General features: G+C 38.3%; 1 protein-coding gene across 6 annotated transcripts in view; it reads right to left on the bottom strand.

Moving 5' to 3' along the window:
• Positions 1-23,089, bottom strand: part of NSD1 (nuclear receptor binding SET domain protein 1) — a 147,759-nt gene that overhangs the window by 62,332 nt on the left and 62,338 nt on the right. For all 6 annotated transcript variants that reach the window (XM_036084858.2, XM_036084863.2, XM_036084856.2 and 3 more), the window contains 3 exons: positions 20,751-20,886; positions 10,618-10,790; positions 5,849-8,420 (listed from right to left, as the gene is read on the bottom strand). In XM_036084858.2, coding sequence (XP_035940751.1) covers positions 5,849-8,420; positions 10,618-10,790; positions 20,751-20,886 — 2,881 coding nt within the window. The remainder of the gene's footprint in view (positions 1-5,848; positions 8,421-10,617; positions 10,791-20,750; positions 20,887-23,089) is intronic.

The following is a 23,089-nucleotide window of genomic DNA, read 5'->3' as shown; positions in this document are numbered from 1 at the left end:
GCCAACAAGCATATGAAAAGATCCTCAACATCACTAATCATTAGGGAAATGCAAATCAAAACCATAATGAGCTATCACCTTACACCTGTTAGGATGGCCACTATAAAAAAATAAATAAATAACAAGTGCTGGTGAGGATGTAAGGAAATTGAAACACTAAGCGCACTGTTGGTAGGATTATAAAATGGTGTCGCCACTATGGAAAACAGTTTGGAGTTTCCTCAAAATACTAAAAATAGAATTATATGATCCATTCCAATTTCTGGCATACAGTCTAAAAGAACTGGAAATGTGACCTCAAAAAGATATTTGCACACCCATGTTCAAAGCAGTCTTATTCACAATAGCCAAGAGAGAAGCAACTTAAATGTCCAATCCTAAATATCTGCTGATAGATGAATAAAAAAAATATGGTATGTACATACAATGGACTATTATTCAGCTTCAAGAAAGACAAATTGTGTCATATGCTAAAACATGGATGAAATTTGAGGACACATTATGCTAAGTGAAATAATCCAATCTCAAAAAGGCAAACAGTACATGATTCCATTTACATGAGATATCTAAAGTAATCCAACTCATAAAAACAGAAGGAGAATGGTGGTTGCCAGGGCATGGGGGAAAAGGAAACCGAATTGTTGTTCAGTTGAGTACAGTTTCAGACATGCAAGATGAAAAAGTTCTAGAGATCTATTGTACAACAATGTGTATACAGTAATGCTGTATAAACTTGTTCAGAAGGTAAATTTATGTATTTTTTACCACAATAAAAATAAAGCATTGCTACATGCTAACTTAAAAGAACCAAACACTAAAGTACCACATATTGTATGATTCCATTAACATGAAATGTACAGAACAGGAAAATCTACAGATTGGGGAGAAATGAAGGGAGGTTAATAAAGGGTACTATGTTTCTTTCCTGGGTGAGGAAATATTCCAAAATTGACTGTGTTGATGATTGTACAATTCTGTGAAAAAAACCACTGAAGTATAAACTTTAAAATGATGGATATTTCATGGTACATGAGTTACATCTCAATAAAGCTGTTAGAAAACAAAATCTACTATGGTAAACAATTTTGAGAATCTTATGTTGAAGGATAGTCAGTTTTCATATTCAGAATATTCCATCCCAAAGCAACGGAATACACGTTCTTCTCTAGTGCGCATGGAACATTCTCCAGAATCAATCACATCCTAGGTCATAAATCAGGTCTCAACTGGTACCAAAAGATTGGGATCATTCCCTGCCGATTTTCAGACCACAATGCTTTGAAACTAGAACTCAATCACAAGACAAAAGTCAGAAAGAATTCAAATACATGGAGGCTAAAGAGCATCCTACTAAAGAATGAATGGGTCAACCAGGAAATTAAAGAAGAATTAAAAAAATTCATGGAAACCAATGAAAATGAAAATACAACTGTTCAGGGGCTCCTGGGTGGATCAGTCATTGAGCGTCTGCCTTCGGCTCAGGTCATGATCCCAGGGTCCTGGGATCAAGCCCCACATCGGGCTCCCCGCTCAGCAGGAGGCCTGCTTCTCCCTCTCCCACTCCCCCTGCTTGTGTTCCCTCTCTCGCTGTACCTCTCTCTGTCAAATAAATAAATAAAATCTTTAAAAAAAAAAAAAAAAGAAAATACAACTGTTCAAAATCTTTGGGATGCCTAAGAGGAAAGTATATAGCAATACAAGCCTTTCTCAAGAAACAAGAAAGGTCTCAAGTACACAAACTAACCCTACACCTAAAGGAGCTGGAGAAAGAACAGCAAATAAAGCCTAAACCCAGCAGGAGAAGAGAAATAATAAAGATCAGAGCAGAAATCAATGAAATAGAAACCAAAAGAAGAGTAGAACAGATCAACGAAACTAGGAGCTGGTTCTTTCAAAGTATTAACAAGATTGATAAACCCCTGGCCAGACTTATCAAAAAGAAAAGAGAAATGACCCAAATCAACAAAATCATGAATGAAAGAGGAGAGATCACAACCAACACCAAAGAAACACAAACAATTATAAGAACATATTATGAGCAACTCTATGCCAGCAAATTAGATAACCTGGAAGAAATGGATGCATTCCTGGGGATGTATCAGCTACCAAAACTGAACCAGGAAGAAACAGAAAACCTGAACAGACCTATAACCACTAAGGAAATTGAAGCAGTCATCAAAAATCTCCCAACAAACAAAAGCCCAGGGCCAGATGGCTTCCCAGGGGAATTCTACCAAACATTTCAAGAAGAATTAATACCTATTCTTCTGAAACTGTTCCAAAAAATAGAAATGGAAGGAAAACTTCCAAACTCATTTTATGAGGCCACCATTACCTTGATCCCCAAACCAGACAAAGACCCCATCAAAAAGGAGAATTACAGACCAATATCCTTGATGAACATGGATGCAAAATTCTCACCAAAATACTAGCCAATAGGATCCAACAGTACATTAAAAGGATTATTCACCACGACCAAGTGGGATTTATCCCTGGGCTGCAAGGTTGGTTCAACATCTGCAAATCAATCAACGTGATACAATACATTAACAAAAGAAAGAACAAGAATCATATGATCCTCTCAATAGATGCAGAAAAAGCATTTGACAAAGTACAGCATCCTTTCTTGATCAAAACTCTTCAGAGTATATGGATAGAGGGTACATACCTCAATATCATAAAAGCCATCTATGAAAAACCTACAGCGAATATCATTCTCAATGGGGAAAAATTGAGAGCTTTCCCCCTAAGGTCAGGAACGCGGCAGGGATGTCCATTATCTGCTATTCAACATAGTATTAGAAGTCCTGGCCACAGCAATCAGACAACAAAAAGAAATAAAAGGCATCCAAATCGGCCAAGAAGAAGTCAAACTCTCACTCTTTGCAGATGATATGATACTTTATGTGGAAAACCAAAAGACTCCACCCCAAAACTGCTAGACCTCATACAGGAATTCAGTAAAGTGGCAGGATATAAAATCAATGCACAGAAATCAATGGCATTCCTATACACCAACAACAAGACAGAAGAAAGAGAAATTAAGGAGTTGATCCCATTTACAATTGCACCCAAAACCATAAGATACCTGGGAATAAATCTAACCAAAGAGGCAAAGGATCTGTACTCAGAAAACTATAAAATACTCATGAAAGAAACTGAGGAAGACACAAAGAAATGGAAAAATGTTCCATGCTCATGGATTGGAAGAACAAATATTGTGAAGATGTCAATGCTACCTAGAGCAATCTACACGTTCAATGCAATCCCCATCAAAATACCATCCACTTTTTTCAAAGAAATGGAACAAATAATCCTAAAATTTGTATGGAACCAGAAAAGACCCCAAATAGCCAGAGGAATGTTGAAAAAGAAAAGCAAAGCTGGCGGCATCTCAATTCCGGACTTCCAGCTCTATTACAAAGCTGTCATCATCAAGACAGTATGGTACTGGCACAAAAACAGACACATAGATCAATGGAACAGAATAGAGAGCCCAGAAATGGACCCTCAAAACTCTACAGTCAACTCATCTTTGACAAAGCAGGAAAGAATGTCCAATGGAAAAAAGACAGTCTCTTCAACAAATGGTGTTGGGAAAATTGCACAGCCACATGCAGAAGAATGAAACTGGACCATTTCCTTGCACCACAAACAAAAAGACTCAAAATGGTTGAAAGACCTAAATGTCAGACAGGAGCCCATCAAAATCCTAAAGGAGAACAAAGGCAGCAACCTCTTCGACCTCAGCCACAGCAACTTCTTCCTACAAACATCACCAAAGGCAAGGGAAGCAAGGGCAAAAATGAACTATTGGGACTTCATCAAGATAAAAAGCTTTCGCACAGCAAAAGAAACAGTCAACAAAACCAAAAGACAACCGACAGAATGGGAGACGATATTTGCAAATGACATATCAGATAAAGGGCTAGTATCCAAAATCTATAAAGAACTTATCAAACTCAACACCCAAAGAACAAAGAATCCAATCAAGAAATGGACAGAAGACATGAACAGACATTTTTCCAAAGAAGACATCCAAATGGCCAACAGACACATGAAAAAGTGCTCAACATCGCTCGGCATCAGGGAAATCCAAATCAGAACCTCAGTGAGATCCCACCTCACACCAGTCAGAATGGCTAAAATTAACAAGTCAGGAAACGACAGATGTTGGCGGGGATGCGGAGAAAGGGGAACCCTCCCACACTGTTGGTGGGAATGCAATCTGGTGCAACCACTCTGGAAAACAGTATGGAGGTTCCTCATAAAGTTGAAAATAGAGCTACCATACAATCCAGCAATTGCACTACTGGGTATTTACCCCAAAGATACAAATGTAGGGATCTGAAGGGGTACATGCACCCTGATGTTTATAGCAGCAATGTCCACGATAGCCAAACCGTGGAAAGAGCCTAGATGTCCATCAACAGATGAATGGATAAAGAAGATGTGGCATATATATACAATGGAATATTATGCAGCCATCAAAAGGAATGAGATCCTGCCATTTGCAATGACGTGGATGGAACTGGAGGGTGTTATGCTGAGCGAAATAAGTCAATCAGAGAAAGACATGTATCATATGACCTCACTGATAGGAGGAATTCTTAATCTCAGGAAACAAACTGAGGGTTGCTGGAGTGGGGGGTGGGGTGGGAAGGATGGGGTGGCTGGGTGATAGACACTGGGGAGGGTATGTGCTATGGTGAGCGCTGTGAACTGTGCAAGACTGTTGAATCACAGATCTGTACCTCTGAAACAAATAATGCAATATATGTTCAGGAAAAAAAAAAAGCAGGAGGGGAAGAATGAAGGGGGGGAATCGGAGGGGGAGACGAACCATGAGAGACGATGAACTCTGAGAAACAAACTGAGGGTTCTAGAGGGGAGGGGGGTGGGAGGATGCGTTAGCCTGGTGATGGGTATTAAAGAGGGCACGTTCTGCATGGAGCACTGGGTGTTATGCACAAACAATGAATCATGGAACACTACATCAAAAACTAATGATGTAATGTATGGTGATTAACATAACAATAAAAAATGGGAAAAAAAGGATAGTTTTATCCTCAACAATTATATTGTATATAATATTAATATCTTGAAAGACTTCTGCTGTTTTCTTCTGCTGCTAAGGTAAGATACCCTGGTACTTCAGTTTTTTGTTGTTCTCAAACCTTGTTACAGAAGGGAAGTTAAGACATCTAAAGCCTTCAAGTAAGTACTACAGAACACTTTCTTTTTCCCAAAAGCAAATGTCCCTTTTGTCTACATCATCAATGGACCTTCCTTAAATTGTGGTAAAGGAAGCCTAACATTCAATAAAATCTATTCACTTTCTGTAAACTAATAACTATACTTAAATTTTAGGCTCAGAGCCTCTCAATTACCTACAATGCCAGACTGAGTCCCAAAAAGTTTCATAGATTTAAAAAGGTCGTGGGTTTGGGACACCTGGGTGGCTCAGTTGGCTAAGCGTCTGCCTTCGGCTCAGGTCATGATCCCAGGGTCCGGGGATCAAGCCCCATATCAGGCTCTCTGCTCAGTGGGGAGTCTGCTTCTCCCTCTGCCTGTTGCTCCCCTTCTTGTGCTCACTCTCTCACTCTATCTCAAATAAATAAAATTTTAAAAAAAGAGAGAGCGAGCGAGCTTCTGGGAAACATAATTTCTGAAAGTATATGGAAACCTGGCCCTCAAAATTCAGATCTTGTACACAAAGCTCATCCTTCAAGTGATAGTACTTTCTTCCCAATTTACACTTAGCCCTTCCATCAAAATAGCCCAACTTCAGAAGGGTAACATTATCACCACTACTTCTCTAATCCTTATCATTGTCAGGAGTCCTTACCTGGTTCAGGGAGCTCAGGCTGGGGTGTCAAACTGGGAATTCCCGGCTCTTTTTCCATCTCTTCAATGCTGGCACTGGATTTATCACAAACATTCAACCGTGGTCCAACTGAATCTAAGCGGCTGGCATGATTGGGATCTGCCAGTGTATCCTCTAGTATGTTTGTTGAAGTAGGGGGTCTATGCTCTGGGAACTCATCCCCCTTCTTTATGGGGTCAGCTGGAAGCAAAACCCCAAAGGCACCCTCAGAGTTTTCTTTCTCCCTAAATCTGTTAGTGCGCTTCCGAGGTTTAGTGCGCCTTTGGTTTAAACGCTGCCACCGCTTTTTAGGCACCGCTTGATTTACACCACTGGGTTCATCATTCTCACTGTTCATTTCAGTATCCACCTCTGGGCCTTTTCTGTTTTCAAAAGAGGGGCCTTTCTCAGGAATTTTATCAGAGTCAGACTGGTTGACTTTGTTATCAAAATGAATACTGGAAAAATGGGCACTGTCTTCACTTGTTAAATGGCCCATTAACTGAAGGGCTTCCTCTTTACCAGAGTCTTCTAGCCCACCTCTTGAGGAACCATTCTCTGAACCTCCACTTGCTCTGTCTCCCTGCAGTGCAGCCTCAAGAGTTACAGCTGGAAGTCGGTTGAGTTTTCTTTTGCGCTCTGTCTTTAAGGCTTTACGGTTCAATGTGTTCTTTCCCAACTGGGCTGAAAAACTATCTCGCAATTTAGATGATGGTTTTGATCGCCCACAGTTGCGCCTAGTAACACAGTTTGAACGACTTTTACCAGAAGCAGGGATGTCTCTTCTGTCAGACACTAGGCCAGGTACAGATACAGACAACTCTCCAGACACTGCAGAGTCACCCCCACTAGAGCTAGGACGGACTGGGTTCTGAGTGCCATCTCCATTTTTTTCTGAACTGTGAGTGGAGCTTCCTGAAACCAAGACCTTAGATGCACCTACAGGACTACTTGTAGAACAGTCCCCAAGACCAGGACTCCGATAAGAGACCAAGTTCTGAGCAGTCATTAACCGTTGCTCCTTGGTCTTACTATCATGCATATCTTTTAACATCATTAACAATGTACTGAATTTGTAGTCTGGTTCAATAGGTATATGATTCTGACCAGAGGCAGGAGAAAAAAGTAATGGTTTTGATGGCTTTGATGTTCCAGAGTCACTCATATCTTCACTTAAGGATCTATAAGAGAGTTCCTTCAACTCTGACAGAACATGTTTCACCACTGCTGTTTCTATGTCATTTGAATCCCTGGTTTTCTCATGCATGTTGCTCAGTAGTTTTAGCCCATCCACTTTCCCACTTTTGGAAATGCTGGCCAAAGGAGAGCCTTTGGTATCAGAAGAACAGCATTTCAAACTGCAGTCCTCATTTGTAACTGGAGGTTCCATTACAACTGGATTTTCTTTATGTTTGCACTTTATACTTCGGATCTTGGGCTGTTTGCTTTTTGAATGTAATAGAGCTTGATTTGTAGCCCCACCTTTTATTAGTGAGTTCTCACTGGAAATGCTTGATGGTGTGTTGAATTTTGGAGAGAAACCATCATTTCTAAAATCCGATTGGGGTTTGCGGACAACAGTAGATACTTTAAGATCAGAGAGATTAACCTGAGATGTCTCAGTTCCAGGCTCTCCTGTCTTAGTACAATCCATTAGGTGGTCTGTATGTGAGTTAGTAATGAGGGACTTCTGCTTTGCTTTTACCTTAGTGTTTGTGGCAGGATACCTAGTATACTTTACCTTTTCATTTTTCTGCACAGATAACATATTCTCTGTTCTATCAAAAGCATCTGTAATTTCAAGGACACTGTTATCAGACTCTGAACTGTGATCTATGGGATCCAGATCACTGCTTCCATCATCAGAAGTGGTACAGATACTAATGGAATCACTTCGCTTTTCTTCATCACCTGTTCCAATGTAACAGAGCTGCACTTTTGAACTACACACCAAACCTCGTTGGAGTTTCTTCTTCTCCCCAGAACGTTTAGAGATCAAGGCACCCTCAGACAAGCCCAGTAAAGAGTCACAATTTGAAGTCTCAAATTCTTTCTTTGCTGTGTTTTTCGCACAAGAAGAAAACAGGAAACTTCCTGGGGCAGTGTTGGACCCCGTGAGGCTGTTTGCTATCCTGGAAAGTTCATTAGAGGCCTGCTTATCAGATACATCCCCAGAAATAAAGTTTAGGCCAAGGTTCTCTGGAATCTTTCCCCTTCGTTCTTCCTTATGTGCTTCAAATTGCATGTGGCCCTTTTTCATACTAGTCCTTTTTGGATTATCAGAACTCTTTCTGGCTCGAGACTTAGCACAAGGCTTTTCCTTCTCATCTGCAGAATGTTCAGAGTCAAAAGCCAGAGATTTCAAGCAGCCATTAAGTAACAGGTCATGTTCTGATTCAGGATCATTTGTACAGTCCTCAAATGGCATATCCTCCTCACTGTCCAACTTGATTGAACTGGTAACACATCTTCGGTTCTTCGACCCTTTGGGAACATCATACTGTTCAGCAAGACCAACACTGGCTTCCCATTTACTCAAAATTTTCTGAGGAACCTTAAATTTAAAGGAGAAAAAGATTATCACTTATCAAAAAAATACAAAAGGGAATAGAGAGATGATCAGTAAAGACCTCTCAAATAAGAAGCCTTTCCAAGCCTTGTAACTTCTTCAAGGTACTTTTATGGTACCAGCCAGGTGATTAGCACCGATTGTTCACCCAGAGCCTAAACAAACAATGGGGGATTCCTCAAATCTACTTCTACCACTAAGATCTGTCATTAGAAGAAAGATTAATCCCACACATCCTCTGCTCTCCCTCCTTTACAAAAGAGGGGCCATAACTAGGACTGCATTACTAATCAACATTATATTACTAAATCAAGGAATAATCAGACCCTTCCTATTTACCCCTCCACACTTTAAAATAAGGATTTATTTTCTTCCTGACTTATGAAGGCCAAGCACTTGCTCAGTTGTATGAGAAAGCAAAAGGCTAAAAAAGATGAACATGGAAAAATGAGGACAGGAGAAATGAGGTCAGATCTACCCTAGGAGACCCTAAATTTGAACCTCTGGTTCTCCCTAGGCCCCTTTATTTCTGGTGATGTATCTGATTATTCTATACATGTTACATTAAATCTGGATTATAACTAAGCAGTCTCCTGGGCTGAGTCATGTTGTCCAGAGACACCAAAACACCTTGGGTATTACATATGTGCCTTTCTTGATTCCTCACAAATGGAGACACTGATGCTCTGTGAAATATAACTAATTTTTCAAACTCTTATTTCCCTCCTTGGCTTCATACAATCGTTATTAGTCAAGGGTCTAACTATTAGCCAACTATACTTTAATACTTATAAAAGGGATGTTCCACTGAGCATGTAAAAATTCAGGTCACTGGAAAGGTAGCCTCCTCTTATAAAGCAATGAGCTGACCCTTTAATTTATTTTACACACAAACACACACTCATTAATTCTCATAACTGTGACGAGAGTAAAACAACTTTCCAGAATCTGAAAGCCCTACTGAACTCCTTTGAAAATGGGTTGGTTAAGCTACATAACTAAAGGCTCGACACAAAAACTCTTTAACACCTCCCTACCACCAACCACCCAAAGTATTGGAACTGAGGCAGTAAGCCTCCTTCATCATAACAATAACATATACTAGTTGTTTTAGGGCATCAAACTTATGACATATTAAATATTTATCATTATTTCTAATTCTCCCAACAGTTCTAGTGCACATATTATTACACTAGTTTTAGAGATGAAGACACTAATCCTCAGAGAATTCAACTAAGAAACAGAAGGGACTGCATAATGACTCTAACTTATCCTAATAATGATTATTAAGTATTTATACACAGAAAAACCTGAAACACCAACCTAACAGGAACTATTTCACCTTCTAGAATTAACTACAAAGGAATATTGAAAGAAATAAACCAAAATTTTATTCACCTAACTTTAACACAAAACATCAAGCAAATGGAACAAAAACACAATATTCTTTATTAAAACATAACTGGGCTTGAAACTCCAACTTTAAGTATTAACCACATACAAAAACCAAAACACCACCATTTGCAACAACTTGGGATAGAGCTAGAGAGTACAGTGCTAAGTGAAATAAGTCAGAGAAAGACAAATCCATATTATTTTACTCATATGTGTAATTTAAGAAACAAAAGAGCAAAGGGGAAAAAAGAGACAGAAAGACAAACAAAGAAACAGACTCTTTAAACTACAGAGAAAAACTGATGGTTACCTGAAGGAGGATGGGTGAAATAGGTGATAGGGATTAAGGAGTGCACTTGTCTATGATGAGCATCAGATGATTAAAATAAAAACAAACAAAAACCCAAGACAACAAACAAAAATGTTTAGTTTTATCTTTCTCATTTTTAAGAGAATTAATCCAGAGAGTGAGAAGTAGAATATTTCATTTCGAGGATCATTTTCTTCTTACAAAAGATATGAACAAAGAAGACTGGTCATGTCATTTTATACCGTCACATCTAAGTGACATGGCAAAAGTTATCTGAAATTATTTCTCAAAAAACTGAGTGTAAATATATGGAAGGCTACCCGATTTCATCCCAGGAAAAACACTGCTTTCATTTATTTTCTCACAAATATCCTACTACCAAAGGAAATAACTTATATTTAAATAATATAAGACTTCTTCCTTGCCTCTTCCCTGCCCACCCCAAAGAAGATAATTAGAGAGGCTTAATTTCTTTACCTTGTGCCTGTATCCTTTTTCTTTTTGCTTCCCTCTTCTCCTAAGAACAGGTAGCTCTTCAAATTGATGTCTGCCTTCGAACATGACGATTGCTTTTCCAGCCACCCAGGCTCTCTCTGAAGGGTCCCCAAAAGCCTCCACGTAGTACTGTCGATAGGGCCTCCGGTTTGAAACTAGATAAAAATAAGAACCAGTGTCATTACTTTAAAACGATGACTGTTCATCTTCAAGAGAACAGCCATACCATCACTGCCAAAGAAATATCTACTTTAAAAAAAAAAAAAAAAAAAAAAAAGAGGGGTGCCTGGGTGGCTCAGTTGTTAAGCGTCTGCCTTCGGCTCAGGTCATGATCCTGGGCTCCTAGGACCGAGCCCCGCGTTGGGCTCCCTGCTCAGGAGGAGGCCTGCTTCTCCTTCTCCCACTCCCCCTGCTTGTGTTCCCTCTCTCGCTGTCTCTCTGTCAAATAAATAAATAAAATCTTATAAAAAAAAGAAGAGGTCAGAGGGGGAAATTTTAAATATTCAATCCATGTGGCAAGAAAATGCATAAGAGATTATGAAACAACTTCAGTGGTTTGGTTTGGTGATATGCAATTGATTAGTCAATCATAGAACAAATTGATATAACAATCAACTAAGTTCCTTTTATCCTCAGTCTATAAAGTCTTATACCACTGTTACCAGAAAATACAAAGGGCATTTAATAAGCCACAACACCACAAATATAATAATCAATTAGAACCAACCACCAAACAAATTTTTTTAAAAAATATTTTATTTATTTGACAGAGAGAGACACAGCGAGAAAGGGAACACAAGCAAGAGAAGTGGGAGAGGGAGAAGCAGGCTTCCCGCGGAGCAGGGAGCTCGATGTAGGGCTCGATCCCAGGACCCTGAGATCATGACCCGAGCTGAAGGCAGACGCTTAACGGCTGAGCCACCCAAGCGGCCCACCAAACAAATTTTAAAACACTATGCTAAAACATAAGGGAGGAAAAAAATGCTTCAACGCCTTGCCATGTATGATGTGCTAACATTTACGGAATGGCTACTATGGACTAGGCACTCACTTACACTAGGTGTTTTGCATGGATTCTTAGCCTTCACAACAACCAACTCTACGAAATAAGTAGTATAATACCCCTTTTATACACATGGTAAGTAGAATAACTTCAGAGAGGGCAAATTCAGAATGAAACATTGGCTTTGCAGAGAAAGCAGAACCTGGTATTTCAAAATACAGAAATTTAAAGCAAAAAAGGAAATCCCGAGAGCAATAAAAACAACAAGAAATCCAGTTATTCTATAGTTTCTTTGTTATCCAAAGTTCTAAACATACAATTAACAAAAATAAAACAATACAGATCTTGTCTAGAGAAGATTATAATCAAATTTACATTTCGGCATTTTTCATACCAGTAAAAAATGTCACAAAAGAAATATATCAGGACTATACAATGTGTAATAATGTTTTCTTTCTTTTTTACAATGTGTAATAATTGGCCTGTATTTAGAAAAGGAAATCATCTAATATAAAAATTCACTTACATAGGAACTCACATCTAATCCCCTTAACCATTAAAAAAAAAAAAAAAGAATCCAAATATCTCTTTGAATAAAAAACAGGAAAAGTCAACTTCCTTCAGAATAGAAAAAGAAAGAAAAAGAAAAAGAAAAAGAAAAGAAAGGGGAGGGGAGATGTATAAACTCAGTATTAGAACAAGTATAAAGAGCTGTAAATACTGTCAAAACTCAGGTCTCCACAGTAATTAGAAGAGTAGCCAAAATATCAAGTAAATTTCATAGGCAACTTCTTTACAAATGCTAATTTCAAAACTATACAACCAGAGAATGAAGAGTACCTATAAGCTTTCATAAACTTTAGTTGAAATGGCTATTTTCCTACAAAAATAGAGCTTAATAATAAAATTACAACCTGGTTGAATTTTGATTTTTAGTCCATTTCAAAAACAAGTTCTATGAAAACACTGAACTCCTTAGTCTCGCTTAGTCTCCACCTACTAAATTAAATCCTTCCATAGAAACCACCTATAAAGGGGGATTAAATGATGAGATATATATATACCTATATAGTAGTTCAGGTCAATTTGAATAGTACATAATTCTCCCATAATTAAGTAAATTCAATCAACACAGCCTGAACACTTATGATGTGCCAGCACTAAAGAGGACAAAAAAGAAATTTATTGCCTGGTGGGTAAGAGATATACAAATAGATTATGGTAAAAGAATATGGTAATTACAGTAACATAAACATTCACTTTTTATTTTTTTTAAAGATTTATTATTTATTTATGAGAGAGAGAGAGAGAGTAGAGCAAGAATGGAGGGAGGAGCATAGAAGAGAGAATTTTTTAAGCAGACTCCATGCTGAGCATGGAGCCCCGACATGGGGCTTGATCTCATGATGCGAGCCAAAACCAGGAGTAGGCAGCTTAACCAAACATTCACTTTTTAAAAATAACATTAAAAAGTGGAGATCATTCTGGCACTTTGATGGTTCAGTCGTTTAAGCGGCCGACCCTTGATTTCAGTTCAGGTCATGATCTCAAATCCTGGGATCAAGCCCCTCCATGCTCAGCGGGGAGTCGGTTTGAAGATACCCTTCCCCTCCGCCCCTCCCCTCACCCGTGTGCATGCTCTCTAGCTCTCTCAAATAAATAAATGGAACCAAAAAAAAGTGGACATCATTAATTGGAGGACAAATGGGACACCTGAGCAGAATTTCTAAAGGTAAATAAACACTTTGTTAAGGAGAGAATTCTAGTATGAAGGCCCAGAACATTCAAAGGCATGAATGAATAAACAAACAGCTGAGAACTAAAAGTAGTTCAGAACACTAAATCATAAAAACTTAGCAGGTAAGCAGTGGCTACACCTTAAAGAGCTTGATGCCATGTTAAGAGCCTGACCATTGTGTAAGCTCTTGGCATTGAGGAGCCTCATTTAAATTGTGGAACCACAGGCTCAGTTTTGGGTCTTAGAAATATAAATCTCCTTGACCTCGGAATAACACATTCAAGCGGAAACAGAGAGAAGACTCAGCAGACCAGGGATTACCAAAATAGTGTATAAGCAAGATGACTAGAACCTAAACTAAGGTAGTAACACTGGGAATCAAAAAAACAAAATTTGAAAAAAAAAATTTTTAGGAGCGCCTGGATGGCTCAGTCGGTTAAGTGTCTGCCCTCGGCTTGGGTCGTGATCCCACAGTCCTGGGATCAAGCCCCATGTCCAGCTCTCTGCTCAACGGAAGCCTGCTTCTCCCTCTCCCTGCTGCTCCCCCTGCTTGTATACTCTCTGTCAAATAAATAAATAAAATCTTAAAAAAAAAAAAAATTTAAAGACAAAACAAAAGGATTTGACAAGTAATAAAAAGTCAGAAGGGTGCCTGCCTGGCTCTTGATCTTGGCTGGGGTTGTGAGTTCAAGCCTCATGTTGGGTATAGAAATTACTTAAATAAAAATAAAACTTAAAAAAAAAAAAAAAAAGGGGTCAGAACAGATATTTGAACACCATGTTCCTAGCAGTATTATAAACATCAGCCAAAACATGGAAAGAACCCAAATGTCCATTGAGGGATGAACAAAATGTGGTATATACATACACTGGAATATTACTGAGCCTTGAAAATGTATGAAATACTGACACATGGATGAACTTTAAAGACATTATGCTAAGTGAAATAAGCCAGACACAAATAAACAAATATTGTATAATTCTACTTATATGGGGTACCTAGAATAGTCAAATTCTTAGAGAAAGAAGTGGAATAGTATTGATCAGGGGCTAAAAGTTCTTATCAAATGGGTACGGATTTTCAGTGTAAAAATACGAGAAGGTTCTGGATATGTGTAGTGGTAATAATTGCACAACAATGTGTATGTATTTAATGCCACTAAACTGTACACTTGAAAATGGTTAAAATGGGGTGCCTGGGTGGCACAGCTGGTTGAGGGTCCAACTCTCGGCTTCGGCTCAGGTCATGATCTCAGGGTCTTGAGATAGAGCCCATGTCGGGCTCTACACTCAGTGCAGAGTGCGCTTGAGACTCTCTCCCTCTCCTTCCGCCCCCCCCCAATAAATAAATCTTTTCTTTTTTAAATGGTTAAAATGGTAAATTTGTGGGGTGCCTGGGTGGCTCAGTTGGTTAAGCATCCAGCTCCTGGTATCGGCTCAGGTCATGATCTCGGGGTTGTGGGACTGAGCCCCAGGTCAGGCTCCGCGCTCAGCACCGAGTCTGCTTGTCCCTCTCCCTCTGCTCCTCCCCTCCCCACCACCTCCTCTCTCAAATAAATAATAAAATCTTTTAAAAAATAAAATGGTAAATTTGTTACGTATATTTTAGCACAATAGAAAAAAGGTCAGATTAACAAGTATTAGTGAGGACATAGAGAAATTAGAAGCCTCACGCTGGTGGAAATCTGAACTGGTGTAGCAGCTTTTCAAAGCACCTCAAAAAGCTAGAGAGAGTTAACATGTGAGCCAGCAATTCTACTCCTGGGTATATACTCAAAAGATCTGAAAACATTATGTCCACACTAAAACTTATACACAAATATTCACAGTAGCACTATTCTGAATAGCCATAAGGTAGCAACAGTCCAAATGTCCATTGACTGATGAATTCAAAAATAAAATGTGGTCTATCCATATAATGGAATACATTTACCATGAAACAAAATGAAATACTGATACATGAATAGATTTTGAAAGCATTATGCTAAGTGAAAGTAGTCGTAAAGGACCACATAGTACATAATTCCATTTATATGAAACGTCCAGAATATGCAAATCTATAGAGATAGAAAAGATATTACTTGTTACTTAGGGCAAAGAGGTATAAGGGGTGAGAAGATTGGGGAGAGGGTAGATAAAGGATATGAGGTTTCTTTTGGGGATGATGAATATGTTCTAAAATTGACTATTGGTGGTAGTTACTCAACTCTGAATATACGAAAAACCACTCATTGAATTGTACACTTTAAAGGGGTGAATTTTATGCTCTGTAAATTATATCTCAAAAAAGTTCTATAGAAAATACAGGATCTGATGGTATAAGGGCACAAAGAAGGAAGAAAAGGGTGACTTCTAGGTATTTGGGGTACATTACTAGGTGGCAGGGATCTATTCACTAAGGCAGGAAATGAAGAAAGTACTGGCCTGAGGAGGAAAATAATTATGTCAGTTTTAAATAAGCTAAGCTCAGGTGCCTAAAGGACATCCCAGTGAAAGCTTCAAGTACATAGCTAGGCTAGCAGATTTGAAGCCTGGGGAAACACTAGTACTGTGTATATAAATTAAGTTTAACAATAACAGTTAAAACTCATAGTTAATAAGACTGCTATTCAAAAAAGAATAGAAAAGAGGGGCTCCTGACTGGCTCAGTCGAAAGAGCATGCAACTACTGATCTAGGGGTCGTGAGTTTGAGCCCCACGTTGGGTGCAGAGTTACTAAAGAAATAGAGAGAGAGAAAAGTTAAAAAAAAAAAAAAAAAAAAAAAATCACTCACATTCAACGGCAATGTAGAACAGGATCCAGCAAAGGATAATAAAAGGAATTTTTAAAAAATTAGATGAAAATAGTGATTATTGTAACAAGAGAACACGAAAGTCAAGGATGAGAGATAAATATTAGGAGGAAAGGAGTGTTTCCCTGCACCAAATGCCCATAAAATTAAAAACTATTATCTACTGTATTACCAGGTAACTAATGGCCCTGCATAGAGCAAGGTTAGGAGCGAATGGGTGATTTCAGTGCTTTCAGAAATGAGTAGCACATCCAGAGTGGAGAAAGTCGATGGTTCCTGCAATCATGGTTATGAAGGGAAGATGAGAGCTGCCACAGATAGTCATAGGTAGAGCTTTTTGAACAATAGGTTTATTCAAATATTAGTTCTCTTCAAAGAGCCACAGTAATTCTTTGCTCTAGTAAATAATCTTTTTAAAAACTATTATTAAATAATGTTAAAGTAGAAATCTTTAAAGATAAAGAATGAGACTAATACTCAAGTTTAGTTTTGCTCCCTTCTAACCCCCCCCCAAAAAACAGAAAAAGCAGTTTTTAAAAAGAATAAACACAAAATGGGGTGCCTGGGTGGCTCAGATGGTTAAGCGTCTGCCTTCGGCTCAGGTCATGATCTCAGGGTCCTGGGATTGAGTCCCGCATCGGGCTCCCTGCTAGGTGGGGAGCCTGCTTCTCCTTCTGCCTCTGGCTCTCTCTCTTCTCTGACTCTCATGAATAAATAAATTAAAAAAAAAAAAACATTTTAAAAAGAATAAACACAAAGGACAAAGCACTGGAACAGAAACAACAATAAAAATCTGGCAAAGTTGAAAGTCAGATAGCGATGAGAGTTAAAAGAAAAATGAATAACAGGCCAGCTCTGAGAAAAGCTAAGAAGCAACGTGATTATCCAATTGCTTTGCAGAGGGTATCCTAGAAGTAGAAGTATAGAAAGTATAGTATAGAAAGATCTGAAAACAAGACTGGCTGAAAGTCTGTTCAAGATGAAGTTAAGAGTATTTCCAGGTCAGGGGCGCCTGGGTGGCTCAGTCGTTAAGCGTCTGCCTTCGGCTCAGGTCATGATCCCAGGCTCCTGGGATCGAGCCCCGCATCGGGCTCCCTGCCTCATGGGAAGCCTGCTTCTCCCTCTCCCACTCCCCGTTTGTGTTCCCCTCTCTCGCTGTGTCTCTCTCTGTCAAATAAATAAATAAAAATCTTTAAAAAAAGAGTATTTCCAGGTCAAGATGAAGAACTGAATAAACATTTCTAAATTCCTTTCCCTCCTAATCTCCACTAAAGCTACAATAAAAAGATTTTCAAGTAATAAGCCCATTAATGACAGGGAGAACAAGGATAACTGAGTGTAAATTACATAGCTGTGCAGGTATGTACAGTTCTGGAAGCTGAGAAGCAAATGGATTAGTATAATGGTAACTATCTTAATAGATTTAAGAATGCCAAATTTTAAGTCTTCAGTGAGTAAAACCAAGAACCAACTGTATCTATACCACATACCATCAAAAGGCCCAGGAACTGGCAACACCTGGTACAAGTCTGGAGTTTGAGAGGATAAGACACAGAGAACTGGGGGCGCCTGGGTGGCTCAGTCGTTAAGCGTCTGCCTTCGGCTCAGGTCATGATCCCAGGGTCCTGGGATCGAGCCCCGCATCGGGCTCCCTGCTCAGCGGGAAGCCTGCTTCTCCCTCTCCCACTCTCCCTGCTTGTGTTCCCTCTCTCGCTGTGTCTCTGTCAAATAAATAAATAAAATCTTTAAAAAAAAAAGACACAGAGAACTGCTTGAAAGCTGTTAAGCAGCCTTCTCCATTCCAAACCACATTGTCATTGCCTCTCCCCTCCCCCCAGTAGAAGACTAGAGGTTTTTCCACAAGTTGGGAGTAAAACAGAAAGACTCTAGACTAAGCAACACCAAACATAGCCCAGGAGTATAGCAATACCAAAAAATGAGTGAATGAACTGAATGCTACAACCACCTAGTTGAGTTCCCTGACTGAGCACCCAGAATATGAGAAGCCAGATTCTTATTTTTTGGGTAGAAGACTAGACTCTTCTCTGAGGAATCTCACCAAGCCAAGAAAGAAATGGAGAAGATACTACTGACAAGGGATTGGGAGGGGGAAGGGAATCACCCTACAAGAAAATTAAAAGGCTGAAAAGCTCCACACATTCAGAAGTATCCATATGCTCTTTAATCCAGAACAGAGATCTGAGGAAAGCCTCAAACATAAAAAATAGAAAAGAAAGGTACAAAGAGTAAAGGAAAAAAAAAAAAAAAAGAACTTGAAACATAATATGTACAGAGAAGAAAATTTCACAGAAACTATCATAAATAGCTTCAGAAATGAAAAAGATATTGCACTCATGAAATAAGATGAAAGGAACAAAGAAGGAATCCTTAAAAATTAAGAACATAAGAGCAGAAATGTAAAACTCAAAAAAGGGTTTGAAGACAGAAGTTGAGGAACTCACTATCAAGTAGCAAAACAAAACTGTACCCACCCCCCCCAAAAAAGAAAAAATTATGATGTCCAGTGCAGGAAAGTCAATATCTGAGTAAGAGTTACAGGAGAGAATAAACAAAGGGAAGAAAATAATCAATGAAATAATTCAAGAAAATGTCCTAGAAAGAAACTAAATTTGTATATCAAAAGGGTCCACCAAGTACCTACCACAATGGATGACTCACAGCAAGGTACAGCCTTGTGAACTACGGGAACAAACAGAAGAGTCTGCAAGCTATCAGAGGGACAAAAGTCACAGAAAAACTACCAGAATCAAAATAATTTGATTTAACAGCAACTCTGGAAGTAGAAGATGGAGCAATGCCTTTAAAATTGAGCAAAAATGACTTCCAGGCTAGTGTTTTATACCAGCCAAACTATCAAACAAGTGTACGAAGAGAATAAAAATGTATTCAGATACATTCATTGTGTTACTCTTCAATTTGTCTATAGGTTTGAAACTTTCAAAATAAAAAGCTGGAGGGGAAAATTACAATGCCACAGAAAGAGTCAAACATTAATACTGGTCATAGTTTCAGCGTGATGGGGAGCAGGATTACTTTGACAGCAGTCTATCTGAAATTTCCTACTATTGGCACATGTCAATGGCAAGACCAGTAATTGCAAGATCAGTAATTCCACCAGGTTATGTGCTATGAAGGAGATAAGGAGGAAAAGGAGCACATTCAAAGAAAAATGGAGAGTTAACTACTAAGAGGTATTAATTAGGCTTTCCAGAACTTGGCTGACTATAGCTTGCCATAAACTAGGAAAATGAAAACAAAAGTGAAAAATGCTAAAAAGAAAATGGAAAAAGTATTATGAAATAACTAGCTGTAAGGTTAAATAGATCCATTTTACCATGTTTTGTCATTTCTTCAGTAGGAAGCTATATAAATTCACCCTTTCTGGGAAGCTCACTTGAATTTAAGAGTTTTAACCTTTTTATAGCCTGAAAACAAAACATGGTATTTTCCAGTCAGCAATGGCACTTGCTCTTTGGTGTGATCACATTCTTGACTCATGAGAAACAGACCAGACAGGTACCTCAATATTCAATATTTGAAATATGAAATCAAATCTAGCAATCCCACTTTTGATACACGTATATGTGAAAGTTATTCTTTACACCACTGTTGTGTACACAGAAATACATTTGTTATATACATATGTATGTAAATATGTATATAGAGACTTCACAACACAAAATCAAAAACAACCTAAACACCCATCAACAGGAAAATGTTTATATAAAATATAACATAATCAAAAAGTGGAAAACTATGCCGCTGTAATAAAAAAGAGAGAAAGTCTTTAAAACACTAACATGGAAAAACCTCTAAGTGAAAAAAGCAAATGTAGAACATACAAAAAATACGCTACTTTTGTGTTAAAAAGATGAGAATATATACTTGAATTTACATAAAAATACTTTAGAAACAAACATTAAAAACAACTGTTTACTCTTTGAAAAGAAGGGTAAAGAATGGGGCATATCAGAGAAAAGGAGGGAGTTGATTTTTGGAATATTATGAATATATGACCGAGTCAAAAACTAAAATACACATATTAAATCACAAAACATCTTAACGAAAAAAGGCAGCTCAAGATCAAGTTTTAGTCCCTAGCTTACAGCATTTTAAGGATACCTGAGATTCAAATAGAACCAAGTAAGAAACAAACTACAGTTATTAAAGGGAATGCACTAAATCAAGATTTTACAGTTCAAAATTCAAAGGATTCTTTATAATTATTTCAGCTTTAAAACTTAACAGCAATGATACAAACCTGAAGACTGAAGTAGGAAAACCTAAATATACTGAAAAGTGATTCTAGAGAATGTAAACTTTAGGTAATAAATCTAACATTTTCCTGGCATCTATAAATAGAATAACTGAGAATCATAAAATAAAATCATAAATCATAAAATAAAACTTTTAAAAAAATTCAAAATGGTAAAATACATTAATAATTTATTCACCAAATGCTCAAAGGTAAAAATGTATTACTACTTAAGGCAACAAAAATTAGGTTACACTAAAGGCAACTACAAGTTATTTACCATGTATAATCAACTACTAGTATTACCTTTCATTTTTGAATGTGTGTTAATCAACGGATCAGAACAAATCCTGCAGGGCCACCATGGGCGTCTCTTGAATTTTGCCCAGATGAGATCTCCAACTTCATACTTCAGTGGCGTAGACTTTTTCTTGGGTTGACACTTTAGACAGACAAAACATGGAGCATCAATAAGAATCAAAACCTTTTGAAACCGTGTACCGTTTTCTTATTAGCCTTCTGAGAAAGCAGAATTCTACAGAAATCTAGATAAAAACATTCCACTTAACAATTACAAAGCAAGTACAATTAAATCATTTTGTCTTAATGTTTATAACATAGCCCTTTATAAAGTAGTAGCTCTAAATTTGTATTTGTTTTATATAAGCAATCTACCTATGTTCATGGAGAAAATATTTTCATTAATAAAAAAGCTAAAAACTGAAAAAGGAAACAATCTTCCCTAGGAAAAGATATTTTTGCCCTAGTCCTTGGATTACAACACAACATGGCAGTGGGGGGAGGGGGTGGATTAAAAAAAGAATTTATGAACAAAGTCAAGAATCTATGTTCCCAATACAATGTGTCAATTATATCTCAATAAAATGGGGGTTGGGTGCAGGGAGACTGTGGAGCCTTCTACAGGTGATATTCTACATCCTTCTCAAATAAACATAGACATTCCTATTAATATAAACAATAATAGCTCTAATGAAATAATCCTGAAAGCTACAGGCTAGACCCTAGTAATGTCAATGCAACTGACTTGGACTTTTTCCAGGACCTACAGAACAGTATACTGCACAACTCCAAGGAACACCATTCATGCAGAGTAAATTCAATACGAATCAAGCTCCTTGGAATTGTCTAATGCAGAGACTTCGGCTGCATCTTTTCCCCAAAACCAATATCCCTAATTGATCTGCAATACAACATCCTCCATCTCCACTCTAAATCCATGGCCATGCCTTTAACACACGATAAGCAGACCTCCTGCCTTAAAATGAACACAGCTCTGTATTTAGTAGGACTGAGCTTCCCACATGGTATACACCACACAAAGGAGTTGCAAGTGTACTGAGATGTTCCTGGGTAGTAGCCAAAAGAAGCACCCAGGGTACTTGGACAAAGATCAACCTCTTCCATTTACTTATTTACTTGAAGGAGACATACAAATAACTATGGTTTTCTCTAAGCGCTATGTATTGAAAAAGGCTTGGTGATCCTCCTTCAGACTCAATCTTCCCTTGTTAATACCTAAAACGGATTAAGCATTCAATAAAGTATATGCTAGATGAACTGACTGAAATCATTCAAATGAATGATGAATATTGCCCCACTGCAGGGATATCAAAGGATTGGGCTCAACTCAATGATTTCTAAGTTACCCATTCAACTTTAAGACTCTGTTTTCAGACAGAAATTCAATTTTATAGAATGCCTATGAATCATAGAATGCCTATGAATTGAAAATATTGTGATTAGTTCTACAAATATAGAGTTACTAGGAAATGAGACAGAAACTACATTTTATTTTTTTTTTTTTGAAGATTTTTTATTTTTTATTAGAGAGAGAGAGAGTACAAGCAGAGGGAGCAGCAGGCAGAGGGAGAAGCAGGCTCCCCGCCAAGCAGGGAGCCCGATGTGGGACTCGATCCCAGGACCCCGGGATCATGACCTGGGCTGAAGGCAGACACTTAACTGTCTGAGCCACCCAGGCACCCTACATTTTATTCTTTTAAAGGAAAAAAAAAGACTATTTTTGCCTGTTACCAGTTTGTAAGTCATCAGCAAAAAAATAGGACTTCAAAACTAGTTAGTTGGCTTTGAAACTTTAAAAAAACCAAGATACAGGGGCGCCTGGGTGGCTCAGTCGTTAAGCGTCTGCCTTCGGCTCAGGTCATGATCCCAGCGTCCTGGGATCGAGCCCCACATTGGGCTCTCTGCTCCGCGGGAAGCCTGCTTCTCCTTCTCCCACTCCCCCTGCTTGTGTTCCCTCTCTCGCTGTGTCTCTCTCTGTCAAATAAATAAATAAAATCTTTAAAAAAAATAAAAATAAAAAAAATAAAAAATTAAAAAACCAAGATACAAAGACAGGACAGGAAAACAATTTTTTTTTAAAGATTTTTATTTATTTGTCAGAGAGAGAGAGCACAAGCAAGGGGAGCTGCAGGCAGAAGGAGAAGCAGACTCCCCACTGAGCAAGGAGCCCGATGTGGGACTCGATCCCAGGACTCTGGGATCATGAGCCAAAGGCAGACACTTAACCAACTGGGCCACCCAGACGCCTGAAAACAAATTTTTTATTTGCCTGTACTGAAAACTACAATTTGAGTAGGTTCCCATAAATTTCTGATACAATTTAT

The sequence above is a fragment of the Halichoerus grypus genome, chromosome 2 (assembly GCF_964656455.1).
Source record: "Halichoerus grypus chromosome 2, mHalGry1.hap1.1, whole genome shotgun sequence".
Taxonomy (NCBI): Eukaryota; Metazoa; Chordata; class Mammalia; order Carnivora; family Phocidae; genus Halichoerus; species Halichoerus grypus.
Note: the sequence above shows the minus strand (reverse complement) of the source record. Positions and strands in the feature narration are given on the sequence as shown.